General features: G+C 39.8%; 1 protein-coding gene across 1 annotated transcript; it reads left to right on the forward strand.

Moving 5' to 3' along the window:
• Window positions 1–5,010: 5,010 nt before the first annotated feature.
• LOC124607007 (zinc finger protein 865-like) lies at window positions 5,011–6,249 on the forward strand. The gene has a single exon (XM_047139157.1). The coding sequence runs from the start codon at window positions 5,643–5,645 to the stop codon at window positions 6,084–6,086; it is 444 nt and encodes a 147-aa protein (XP_046995113.1). The 5' UTR covers window positions 5,011–5,642; the 3' UTR covers window positions 6,087–6,249.
• The last annotated feature ends 5,872 nt before the right edge of the window (window positions 6,250–12,121 follow it).

Consider the following 12,121-nt stretch of genomic DNA (forward strand, 5'->3'; position numbering starts at 1 on the left):
GAAAGTATTGTTTTAGAAAGATTAAATACATTGTGGTTTATTATTTTTTGATGCAGTAGAGAATGTAAGGAATCTATTGTTAAATAATGAGAGTGCATTTATACTGAAATAAAAATATAAACAACTTTTCAGGCATTTATCACTGTCATTCAAGAACACAATGTAATTTTTACCTTAAATCAGACATGAAGTTCTTATGGATTGAAATTAAAAATATGGAAGTTTGAATGCAATCTTTTCTTATTATGCACTGAATGTCTTTTTTTGTACTGGTACAGTGTGTTCCTGGACATCTAAGATGATAAGAGCATTGCTTGAATAAGGAAAGTGTCTGGCCTTGATTCATTCTGTGTCAGACACGTACGCTGATGAGCCAAAACATTATAACTACTTCCACCACAAGCTTGAATGCTGATGACAATGGGGCATGTGACATTGTAGGGAAAATATGTAAGCAGAGCTGAGATGAAAGGGGGATAATTGATGTGGGCACAAATGGGAAAATCCACAGACAAAAGGTAGATTTTTATGGTCTGGCAGCTGGAAATGAGAATCTCAGAAACAGATGGACAGCTGTTTGTCTATATCTACATCTACATGGGTACTCTGCAGATCACACTTAAGTGCCTGACAGAGGTTTCATCGAACCACCTTCAAAATTCCCTATTATTCCAATCTCATACAGTGTGCGGAAAGAATGAACATCTATATCTTTCCATACAAGCTCCAATTTCCTTTGTTTTATTTGATTTATCATGGTGATCATTTCTCCCTACGTAGGTCAGCATCATCAAAATATTTTTTCATTTGGAGGATTGGTGACTGGAATTTTGTGAGAAGATTCCTCTGCATTGAAAAATGCCTTTGTTTTAATTATGTCCATTCCAAATCCTGTATAATTTATTTAAGTGACACTCTGTCCCCTATTTCACAATAATACAAAATGTGCTGCCCTTCTTTGAACTTTTTTGATGTACTCCATCAGTCCCATCTGGAAAGGATCCCACACCGTGCAGCAGTATTCTAAAAGAGAATGGATAAGCATAGTGTAGGCAGTCTCTTTAGTAGATCTGTTACATTTTTCTAAGTGTCCTACCAATAAAACACAGTCTTTGGTTAGCCTTCCCCACTACTTTTTCTGTGTGTTCCTTCTAATTTAAGTTGTTTGTAATTGTAATTTCTAGTTATTTAGTTAAATTTATGGCCTTTAGATTTGACTGATTTATCATATAACCAAAGTTTAACAGATTCCTTTTAGCACTCATGTGAATGACCTTACACTTTTTGTTATTTAGAGCCAATTGCCAATTTTTGCACCATACACATATATTTTTGAAATCATTTTCCAATTTGTTTTGATCTTCTGATGACTTTCCTAGTCGATAAACAACAGCATCATCTGCAAACAACCTAAGCTGGCTACTCAGATTGTCTCCCAAATCATTTATATAAATAAGGAATGGCAAAGGGCCTATAACGCTACTTTGGGGAACACCAAAATCACTTCTGTTTTACTTAATGACTTCCCATCAGTTACTATGAACTGTGACCTCTCTGACAGGAAATCAGAAATCCAGTCAAATAACTGAGATGATATTCCATAACCACACAATTTCACCACAAGTGGCTTGTGCAGTACAGTGTCAAAAGCCTTCTGGAAATCCAGAAATACAATATCTCTTTGAAATCCCTTGTCAATACTCAACACTTTGTGTGAGTAAAGAGCTAATTGTGTTTCACAAGAATGATGTTTTCTAAATCCATGTTGACTGTGTGTCAATAGACCGTTCTCTTCGAGATAATTCATAGTGTTCGATCACAATAAATGTTCCAAAATTCTGCTGCATATTGATGTTAATGATATGGGCTTGTAATGTAGTGGATTACTCCTACAATCTTTCTTGAATATTGGTGTCACCTGTGCAACTTTCCAGTCTTTGGGAACTGATCTTTCATTGAGCGAACGGTTGTATATGATGTTTTGAGTATGGAGCTATTGCATCAGCATAATCTGAAAGGAACCTAAACTGGTATACAGTCTGGACCAGAAGACTTGCTCTTATTAAGTGATTTAAGTTGCTTCATTACTCTGAGGTTATCTCCTTCTATGCTACTCATGTTGGCAACTGTTCTTTATTTGAATTCTGGAATATTTTCTTCATCTTCTTTGGTGAAGGAATTTTGGAAGCAGTGTAAGTAACTCTGCTTTGGCAGCACTGTCTTTAATAGTATCTCCATTGCTATTGTGCAGCAACCTGAATCTCTTTGGATTTTCTGGCAGGTTTTAAGACAAAGTTACACTGTGGAAACTACTATAAGCATTTAGCATTCAAGTCTGTACTAAATTTTGAGCTTCTGTAAGGACAGTCAATCTTGGAGTTTTTGCTTATGTTTAAATTTGGCACATTTGTTTCTTTGTTTCTGCAACAATATTCTGACCTGTTCTGTGTACCATGGGGGATCAGCTCCATCACTTGTTACTTTATTTGGTACAAATCTCTCAGCTGCTGATTATACTATTTCTTTGAATTCAGGTGAGAACTGGCCTACACTTACATTGTTAATTTTGAAGGAGTGGAGATTGTCTCTGAGGAAGACATTAAGTGAATTTATGTCTGCTTTTTTTAATAGGTATATTTTTCGTTTATTTTTGGAGGATTTGGGGGTCACAATATTCAATCTTGCTATGACAATCCTGTGTTCACTGATCCCAGTATCTATTTTGATGCACATTATTAATGCAGGACTATTTGTTTTCACAAACATTTAATATTTGCGTGGGCTCATGAACTAACTGCTCGAAATAATTTTCAGAGAATGCATTTAGGACAATTTTGAATGACATTTTATGTGTACCTCTAGAATTAAACACATATTTTTGCCAACGTATCGAGGATAAATTAACGTCACCACCAACTAGAATTGTCAGCTACATGTTTGAAATCAAACTCAATTTTTCTTTGTACTTTTCAGCAATTGTATCATCTAAATTGGGAGGTTGATAAAAGGATCCAATTACTATTTTATTCCAGTTGCAAAGAATGACCTCTGCCCATACTAACTAACAGGAACTATCTAATTCAATTTTGTGACAAGGTAGACTACTTCTAACAGCAACAAGCACACCACCGCTAACTGAGTTTAGCCCATCCTTTCAGAACACCATTAGCTTCTTCACAAAAATTTTGGCTTTAGCCACCTTTCAGTGCCTATAACAATTTGAGCATCAGTGTTTTCTATTAGCCCTTGGAGCTCTGGTACTTTCCCAACACAGCTACAACAATTTACAACTATTAAACTGATGGTTCCTGTATCTATGTCCTTCCTGTGTTCAGCCTGCACCCTTTGTTACTGAAGCCCTTTTCATGTTTTCCTAAGACCCTCTAACCTAAAAAACCCCCCAGTCCATGTCACACAGTCCCTGTTGCCTGTGTAGCAGCCTCCTGCATGTAGTGGACACCTGACCTATTCAGCAGAACCCGAAACCCAACCACCCTATGGCACAAGTTGAGGAATCTGCAGCCTACACTGCCACAGAACCATCTGAACCTCTGATTCAGACCCTCCACTTGATCTGTACCAGAGGTCTGCAATCGGTCCTGTCAAATATGCTGCAAATAGTGAGCTCTGCTTTCATCTCACAAGCAAGACTGGCAGCCTTTAACATTTCTGTTAGCCGCTCAAAACCAGATAGAACCTCTTCCAATCCAAAGTGACTCACATCATGTCAGCCATGACCTGCAGTTTGCTGCTCCATGTGCTCTTAATGGCATCTGGAAGGACCCATTTTATGTCTGGAATCACTCCACCCAGTATGCACAGAGAGTGCACATTGGCTTTCTTCCCCTTCTTGGTAGCCATGTCCCTAAGGGGCCACATATTGTGCCCAATGTTGGCGCTCCCAACTATAAATAATCCCACCCTTTGTGATTGCCCAGATCTTGCAGGCTGAGAGGTTTCCTCTGAAACAGGATAGGCGACTGCATCTGGCTGAGTGACACTGTCAGCCACAGACAGCACCTGAAGCCTGTTTTTCAGACTAACTGGCCACACCCCAGGGTGACCTCCTACTCGACCACATGTCAAGCAGTAGCTAGGCTGGCCACTGGTGAAAACCAATCGGCAGACTGGACATGCTGGACTTCTGTTGGATACCCATGGCCAGCCCACAACAGTGGTGCCCATCCAATGCAGCTTCAAGCTGTGTAACTGAAGCCATCACAGCTGGAAGGGGAGAGTGAAGTGCCACCAACTCAACTCGCATCTGTCCACAACAATCACAGTCCCTATCCAAACTAAAGACCGTGGAAAACTAAACTAACAAGATAAATGGACTATCGGCACGTGCTGTGGAACTCTACTGTAGATCCTGACAATACCACAGGAACTGTCCCTAATATACTAGATTAATACACAGAGATACAAAAACCTAACTACTGAAGCACTCAGGTGAAACTATATAATTCACCCCTGATTAGGAACCTATAATATGTCATGTCACAAAATTGGTTTACTTTCCAACACAAACAAAAATGTGAGAAATGTGGCCATTAGATATTAAATTCACAAGCAGAAACTCAAGAAACTAAAGTATCAAAGGACACAGATGAAATTATACAATTTGCTTCTGGTTAGGAACTTAAAAGTCACAAAATCGGTTACTTCCCTGTTGTTGTGTCTGTCTCGGCCAGTCACTGATGCCTGACTGTTTGATTGTATCATCATAAGTATCTATGGAAAGTGGTTGTAGGGTAGTGAAGCCATGAGTAAGCAACAAGGTGTTGGATGTCCTCACCTCATCACAGAATGAGGGTGAAGGCTCACCCACTCTGTAAAGCAGGATAGTTGTTGGCTCTGGTGGTGGTGGTAGTGGCAGTGCTGGTGTGTGTGTGTGTGTGTGTGTGTGTGTGTGTGTGTGTGTGTGTGTGTGTGAGAGAGAGAGAGAGAGAGAGAGAGAGAGAGAGAGAGAGAGACAGAGAGAGAGGGAGAGATAGAGAGAGAGAGAGAGACAGACAGACAGAGTGAGAGATGTGATGTGATGTGATGTAATGACAGACTACAGTGCTAACAGAAGATTCCATACCATTGACCCCTTTGTGTTCCCTTTTAGACCCAATGACATTGTCTGTTACAATTGCATTGTGCACAGGATAATCAATATTGGACAGTTAATCAGTGGAAATATGTCACATGTTGTCAGACCACATCAATGGTAGTAGCCACCAGATACTCTGTCATGGCTGCTTGGGCTGCTTGGGATATGCACCGCACCATGGATGATGGCAAAGGTGGAGTGGAGGTCGGGGCAGAGGGATTGTAAGTACTATATTATGGGGTCTATTCATTTGGGATTCCATGGGATCTGTGGTAGTGATCAAAGGCATTGTGACAGCTGTGGACTGTATGAACAATATTACAAGCCACCTGCATCCCTTATTGCTTGATGTCTTCCCAATAGTAATAGCATCTTCCACCAGGAGAACTATTCACATCACATAATGAGATCATTTTGATGTCTTATCCAACAAATTTGCCTGACCTGAAGACAATTACATCTGGGACACTACTGAATGCCAGCTTTGTGCTCACAAACCACCTGACCAGATTGCAGTTTACAAGAACAGTAAAACCTGTGCTTAGACATGTGGTGCCATATTGCTCTGCAGATCTACCAAGATTTGTCAAATCCTTACCACACAGAATCACTGCTGTATTGCATTTCAAAGGTGCACCAAAACGCTATTAAGCAGATAATCAGAATGTCTTGGCTCATCAGTGTAAGTGACCAAGTGGGAGGTTTCTTTTTTCTGTCGCAATATGCAGCTCTCTATGTAGTGCTGGTCAGCGTGTATTCTGAAATCACTGTTAATTTTTCAGGTACATTTTTTTGCAGTCGTTGTGGCCGCTCATACTCATCAAAGGGTAATTTGTCAAGACATCAACGATTGGAGTGTGGCGTTGTTCCGCAGTTTGTTTGCAATTTGTGTAGTAAGAAGTTCAAGCACAGCCATCATCTGTTGAAACATCTCACATGTTATCACAAATTTTATGATGGAGGCTATCAAAACCCTGATTTTATCAGCTAGTTTAGTGTTGATCAAAACAATTTGTAATGTTCTTGGACCTGTGATCTTTATTTCTGACTGTTGCACAGTCTATGCACGTATGCTCATTTAAATACTTTATGTAAATTTGCAATGTTAACAATATTATTATGCAATAGTGGTTTAATTACATACATTATCTGGATGCATTAACATCCTAAATTTTCTGTTATCCTTGCCTACTGATTATTCCTCTCCTAATCCATAAAATGTGGCTTTTAATAAATACAGACTTATTACAATTAACCAAGAATACGGGTAACAACATCAACTTCAACCTGCATTGTACAAATCAAAATGCCTTTATGATAAGCGTTACAAATGTGTCATTCCAGAATACCAACTCTGTGTCATTTAATAAAAACCTAATAATCCCAGAATGAAGATTTTTAAAATACAGTGTGTTTATAAATGAATATCAAGGTTTTAACGCTTTATGATATTTATTATATTAAACTTACAGTCATAAATGATATGTCAAATGAAAGAGCAATTCAAACAGTTTTACCAAGAACCTTATAAACGTTCAATGTGACCACCATTTGCACACGCCACACTTCAAGTCTGTACCCAAGCGCTGAATAGGCCGCAAGGGGCCCAATGACAGGGCCTGTTTTGCATGGTCTCCACGTTCACTTGACCACGCCATGCGATTTTTTCCTTTGGGGCTTCATCAAGGATCGTGTGTAAGTGCCTCTGCTTTCAGCAGACCTCCCTGAATTAAGAAACTGAATTGAAGCAGCTGTTGCTACAGTCACTGAAGACACACTTATCAATGTTCGGGAAGAGCTCGGCTATATACTTGATGTGTGCCGTGTGACAAATGGTGCTCACATTGAACGTTTATAAGGTTCTTGATAAAACTGTCTGAGTTGCTCTTTCATTTGACATATCATTTATAAGTGTAAGTTTAATATAATAAATGTTATAAAGCATTAAAACCCCAATATTCATTTATAAATGCTCTGTATTTTACAATAGTCCATAATGCTATCTGGTCCTAATCAGTTGGGCCAAATAAGGAAGTTGTTAGAGTGGTCTATACTGAGTAATTTAATACAGAAATCAAAGGCTGAAGTTATCAGTCTCAGGTATGGCATAATAGAGAGTTAGTAACAAGAATTTAAGGATAAAAGGAAAACAGGAGATAAGCAGAAAACTGTCAATTAAGAAAACAAGAGTTTTAGTGTTCTGTAGATTCCACTGAAATGGAGAATATTCAGAGATGTAGAATGAATCAAATTAAATATTAACTAAAGGCAATCAATATGTAAAAATCAATCTGTAAGCTGTATTAACAATAAACTATACCTGTAGCATCTACAACCTTCCTCCATAGCCAATGTCGCTTACATGTGCCGCACATTGGTGCTCGACTCAGAGGTAAGCTGGTTCAAATTTTGGGGGTGGAAAATTTTCACTGTTGGAGAGGGGAGGTGTTGGCATAAAGTTTCTGATCACCAGTCTTTAAGCCAGTGCCATGGAGTAAGCTCCAAACCTCTCTGCAGTGTCTCATGTAGTGATGCATGTGATACTGTTGATGATGACCAGTTCATCAAACTGGACATTACATTTGGCAGCCCCCACAGTTTTATTCAAGAGGAGACTATGTGCCAGCACTTGGTTTCACCCTCTACCTTCCCTTCATGGATAACAAAATGAACTCAGCACTACACAGTACACACAATCATCACAGTCACCCACACATCACAGACACAATAACACTTCATAGGTCAGGGGGAAGCAACATCAAATCATCTGTACTAGGACCCTGCTAACTGCAGTGATCCAAGATTCTGGCATCTGTTCCCCTGTGCTCATTTCCTGAGTATGGTATTAGTTTGATGCTGACAGCACCTATGCCAGCTAAATTTAACAAAATAAGGTAGGAAGGAAGCAGAGTAAAATACACAACACACACACACACACACACACACACACACACACACACAAAAGCCTGTGTCCCTGCACAGTGCTGGGTGGACTAATACCGCCATTATTTTGCAGGTGGAATGGTTGCTGTTTGGGTAGTGTCAGATGGGGTGGGTGGAGGGAGAGGGAGGCTAGAGACAAGGAGAAGGACTGGAGGTGGGTGGTTAGTGGTTTGGAGGGAAGCAGTTTGTTGGTTAGGAATGTGGGAAGGAAGGGTGGCAGATATACAGGCTAGGAATGTGCTGCATGACTGTAAAGTCTGCACAGAATGCTGCACCCACCAGATGTGCAGACAGCAGGGCACGTGTGGGGAGAGTGGTACCGGTGGGGGTTATGGGCAGGTGCTGTAGGGGAAATGCCACTTTCTGGAGGGGAAGTGCCATTCTAAACTGAAATTCACATTTTCTGTAAATATTGAATGAGGGCCCTCTGTGCCCACACTTGCGTGGTGGCCATTCAGAAAGATCTACTGTCAACTCTGCTTTGGGTAGCATCTGAAAAGAATTTCACCAAAAATGCAGCAATTTATTTTTGCCTGGCTTGTTAACCATTTGTAACTTTCAGAGAAACATCATGAGTGGTGAATTTTGAATAAAACCTACACATTTCTCGTGTTTCCATGTTAAAATTTGCTTCTTGTGCCAAAACACAGCTGAGTTTTCACAGTCTCACCTCACTAACATGTTGTGTAGACACTGTTGTGAAAGAATTGCGAAAAAGTGGTTTATTATATTTATTAAGTGAGGGAATGAGGAAAAGTAAGGTCAGTACCTTATGAAAAAGCACATTCTCAGTACAAAAGAAATGTGTAATGGTTTCACTTACATTGTTCCAAAACCCATGGCATTTCTTGTTTCACCAGCTATTGATGACCCTTAAAAATAGCATTATTTCATATCCTTGAATGCTACTATTTGCCAAAATATCATTTCTATATCTCAAACCATTGATGAAGATTGAGGAATGTTGTAGATATTTCACTATGGCTTTATCACTGGCATGATGCGATCAAAAATGAGTGTGCTACGTCAGATCAATTTTCTTGAGATTGGTAACATGTAGAGACCTCCAACCAAGCCTAAAGAAAAATTTAGTGTCTTAGTTAAATTTCATATGCTACAACATATTATGTAATATGCACCAAACACAAAATCATGGCAATCTCCTATTTTCCATTACAAACGTTTTTGATTTTCACACAGTGTCTTACTTCCACATCAATATCACAATAACTATGACCATTAATTAAATGATGGGCATGCCATCACAAACCTGAGATATAAAGCTATAAGTAAAGCACAAATGAATTTGTTTTACCAAATGGTTTTTGTAAAATCATTTGAGAAAGATTGCAGGGCATGTGCCTCAATTCTATCATTGCCGACTAGCCAAAAGGTTTCAGATACAAATGGCCTCCCCTTCTGAACAAATGAACTCAACCTTCACTCTGGATGAAAGATGGTCACTGCTCATTGGCCACCGTATCCTACAATGGCTAAGGGAGCTGGCAGGGGGTAGCACATGTTAAAGTTGACATGGGGTTGTGAATTGGGAGGGAAAGATGTTGGAGGGAGAAACTATTGGGTGGACAGTGTGGGGACAGAGGGTTATCTGAAATTGAGGCCAGGATGATCATTGGAGCAGAGAATGTGTTATAAGGATAACTCTCATCTGCATAGTCCATAGAAGCTGGTAGTGTAGCTAACTTCCCTGAACTACACAAATGGGAGTGTACAACTAGCAACAACCCAATTCTTCTGCATTATAGTGGGTCATCTCCTTTAATCCAAAAGTATTTGTGTTAAGTAGTCATCAATGCTAGAGTTCTACTGAATGATCTAAACCCTTTCTCTGAAACATTCATATATTAACTTTTATTTACAACCAAGGAACCATAACAATTCACACTAATACATGTACTTTGTATGATATGACATGAATGATAGTTCTCTCAGATTTTAATAACAATTCAGCTTCTAACTTTGAACCCATAATGTAATGCTGATTGTCATGGTACTCCTAACTCTGTGGCATACAGTACCTCTCTAAACTTGGACAAGACTGCACGGAAAAACTCCCCAAATCAGCTGATATGTGCACGAAGTGTGATAAGACAGCTAAGTGTGATAAGGCAGCTATCATTGTCCCACCTTGTGGAAATTCTGCATCTATCTGCAACCACATTTCCTATATAAAACAGCATCCAAGTCTAAACTTACTGTTTAAACTAAAAAATATTCTCAGGGTAGCAATCATCATTCATTGTACTACAGACAATGTGCAACACATCACATTGCCAAAGTGATATGTCACACCACATATCCCTTTCCCTGGATGAATGATGTCATCACAATTATTGAACATAAACAATTAAACCAGACTGGGAGTGTCAAGTATCTTTTGGAACTCACATAATTTAAAATTATGTGCAATCAGTCTTTGACATATAATCATCCTTTTGAAACAAAAGAAATTAATGTATTACTTTTGCATTAACTACTATTACACATAATGTCATTTTGGGACTTTACCATGTTTCCAAACTAGAACCACTTTACTCGAAGTTCTCTAATCATGCTTATAAAGTAGGCACATCCATAACATTATGTAACATTAATTGTATTGTGTGAAGTAAATTAGCATTATCAAATGTTCTGAGCATAAATTGCTTTTTACATTATCATTATTATTTGGCAGACTAACTACCAAAAGGACTGTCAGTCCAGCTGCACCTCAAATTTCAATTAACAACTCTTCCATTACACCAAATAAATATTCATTGCTTCATTGTGCTCATTTGGCATTCAGTAGTTAGGAAATCTGATTACCCATTTACATTGTTTTTACCTGATCTGGAAGTTACTGTTATATGCATTATGTCTCTCATGGAAGACAGGTAAGTAGCGTAATTTACTACTTAATCTAAGTGAAGAAAATTCCATATTAACCCAACCATAAAGCGTTATAATCACAACAAAAGCGTAAGTATCTCTAGTACCAAAATCTGAACCAACCAGGTTTCTACTAACCAACAGAAAAGCTGCCAGCCATGACCATCCAAACGTGTAGCCTCTTAGCCTCTGCGGGCTGATACTACTCCTATAACAAGCCAGTTGTGCAGGGCTGATGTCACATCTGGGGCCTAAAAATGGTTTTTTGCCATTCATTTACAGGCTGCCATGCAAACGAGATCAATAAAGCAGGCCAATATTGCTCCAACACAACATGCCTGTAGTGCAGGGTGGCCTACCAATCAGGGCCTTGCAAATTATTATGCACTGCTGATGTAAGTCTGACCTGCAAAGTCGATAAGGCAGGCCAATGCTATACCCATAGAACATTTGTCGTGCAGGGCAGCCTATACAGCAGGGGCTGGAAAACACTTTTCTGTACATATCTATGCCCCTATTGAAGTCAGATGCCAAATTTGGTTGAAATAGATGCAGGGGTTTAGGAGGAGATCCCAAACACACATCCATACTTACAAACAAACATACATAACCTACAGCCTCCTTTATGATAGAGAGATATATCAGCCCATGCCCTGTGGCTTTGTTGACTTACATATAGGTCACATATAATGCACACATCTCATCCGCTCCTCTCTCTTGCTTCATCTTCTTCTCTTTATCTCAGCTCATCACCTTTTCACCCCCCTATTTGTTGTCTCCTCCTCACCCCACCGTCTTCCCATCACCTCCTACTGCCCATCTTTGTTAATCTTCTCCACCCTCCTATCTCCCTCCTCCCCTCTCCATTCATCTCCTCCTCTCCCTCAGCCCATCTTCTCTTTCCTCCCCTCCTTCTGTCTGTCTCCTACTGCCCTGTCTCTCTCTTCCCATCTATTCCTCCCTGAGTGTTCCTGTCCATCTCCTCCTTCCCCCCTCTCCCTCTCCATGTTGTCCTCCCCATCTCTTTCCGTCTCCTCAACCCTCCTCTCTGTCCATCATCTACCCATTCTCTCCCTATTCATCCACTCCTTGGTCCTACTCTCCCTGTCAATTGTCTCCTCCCCCACTCTCTGACCATCCCTTCCTCCCATCTCTCTCTGACAATGCTTTTCTTCTCCCTCCTCTCTGTCCTCT

Source organism: Schistocerca americana, chromosome 3, assembly GCF_021461395.2.
Source record: "Schistocerca americana isolate TAMUIC-IGC-003095 chromosome 3, iqSchAmer2.1, whole genome shotgun sequence".
In the NCBI taxonomy this organism is placed as follows: domain Eukaryota; kingdom Metazoa; phylum Arthropoda; class Insecta; order Orthoptera; family Acrididae; genus Schistocerca; species Schistocerca americana.

Excerpts from the sequence above, each read along its gene's own strand:
- LOC124607007 (XM_047139157.1), top strand. The coding sequence starts at position 5,643 with ATGTGGTGCCATATTGCTCTGCAGATCTACCAAGATTTGTCAAATCCT.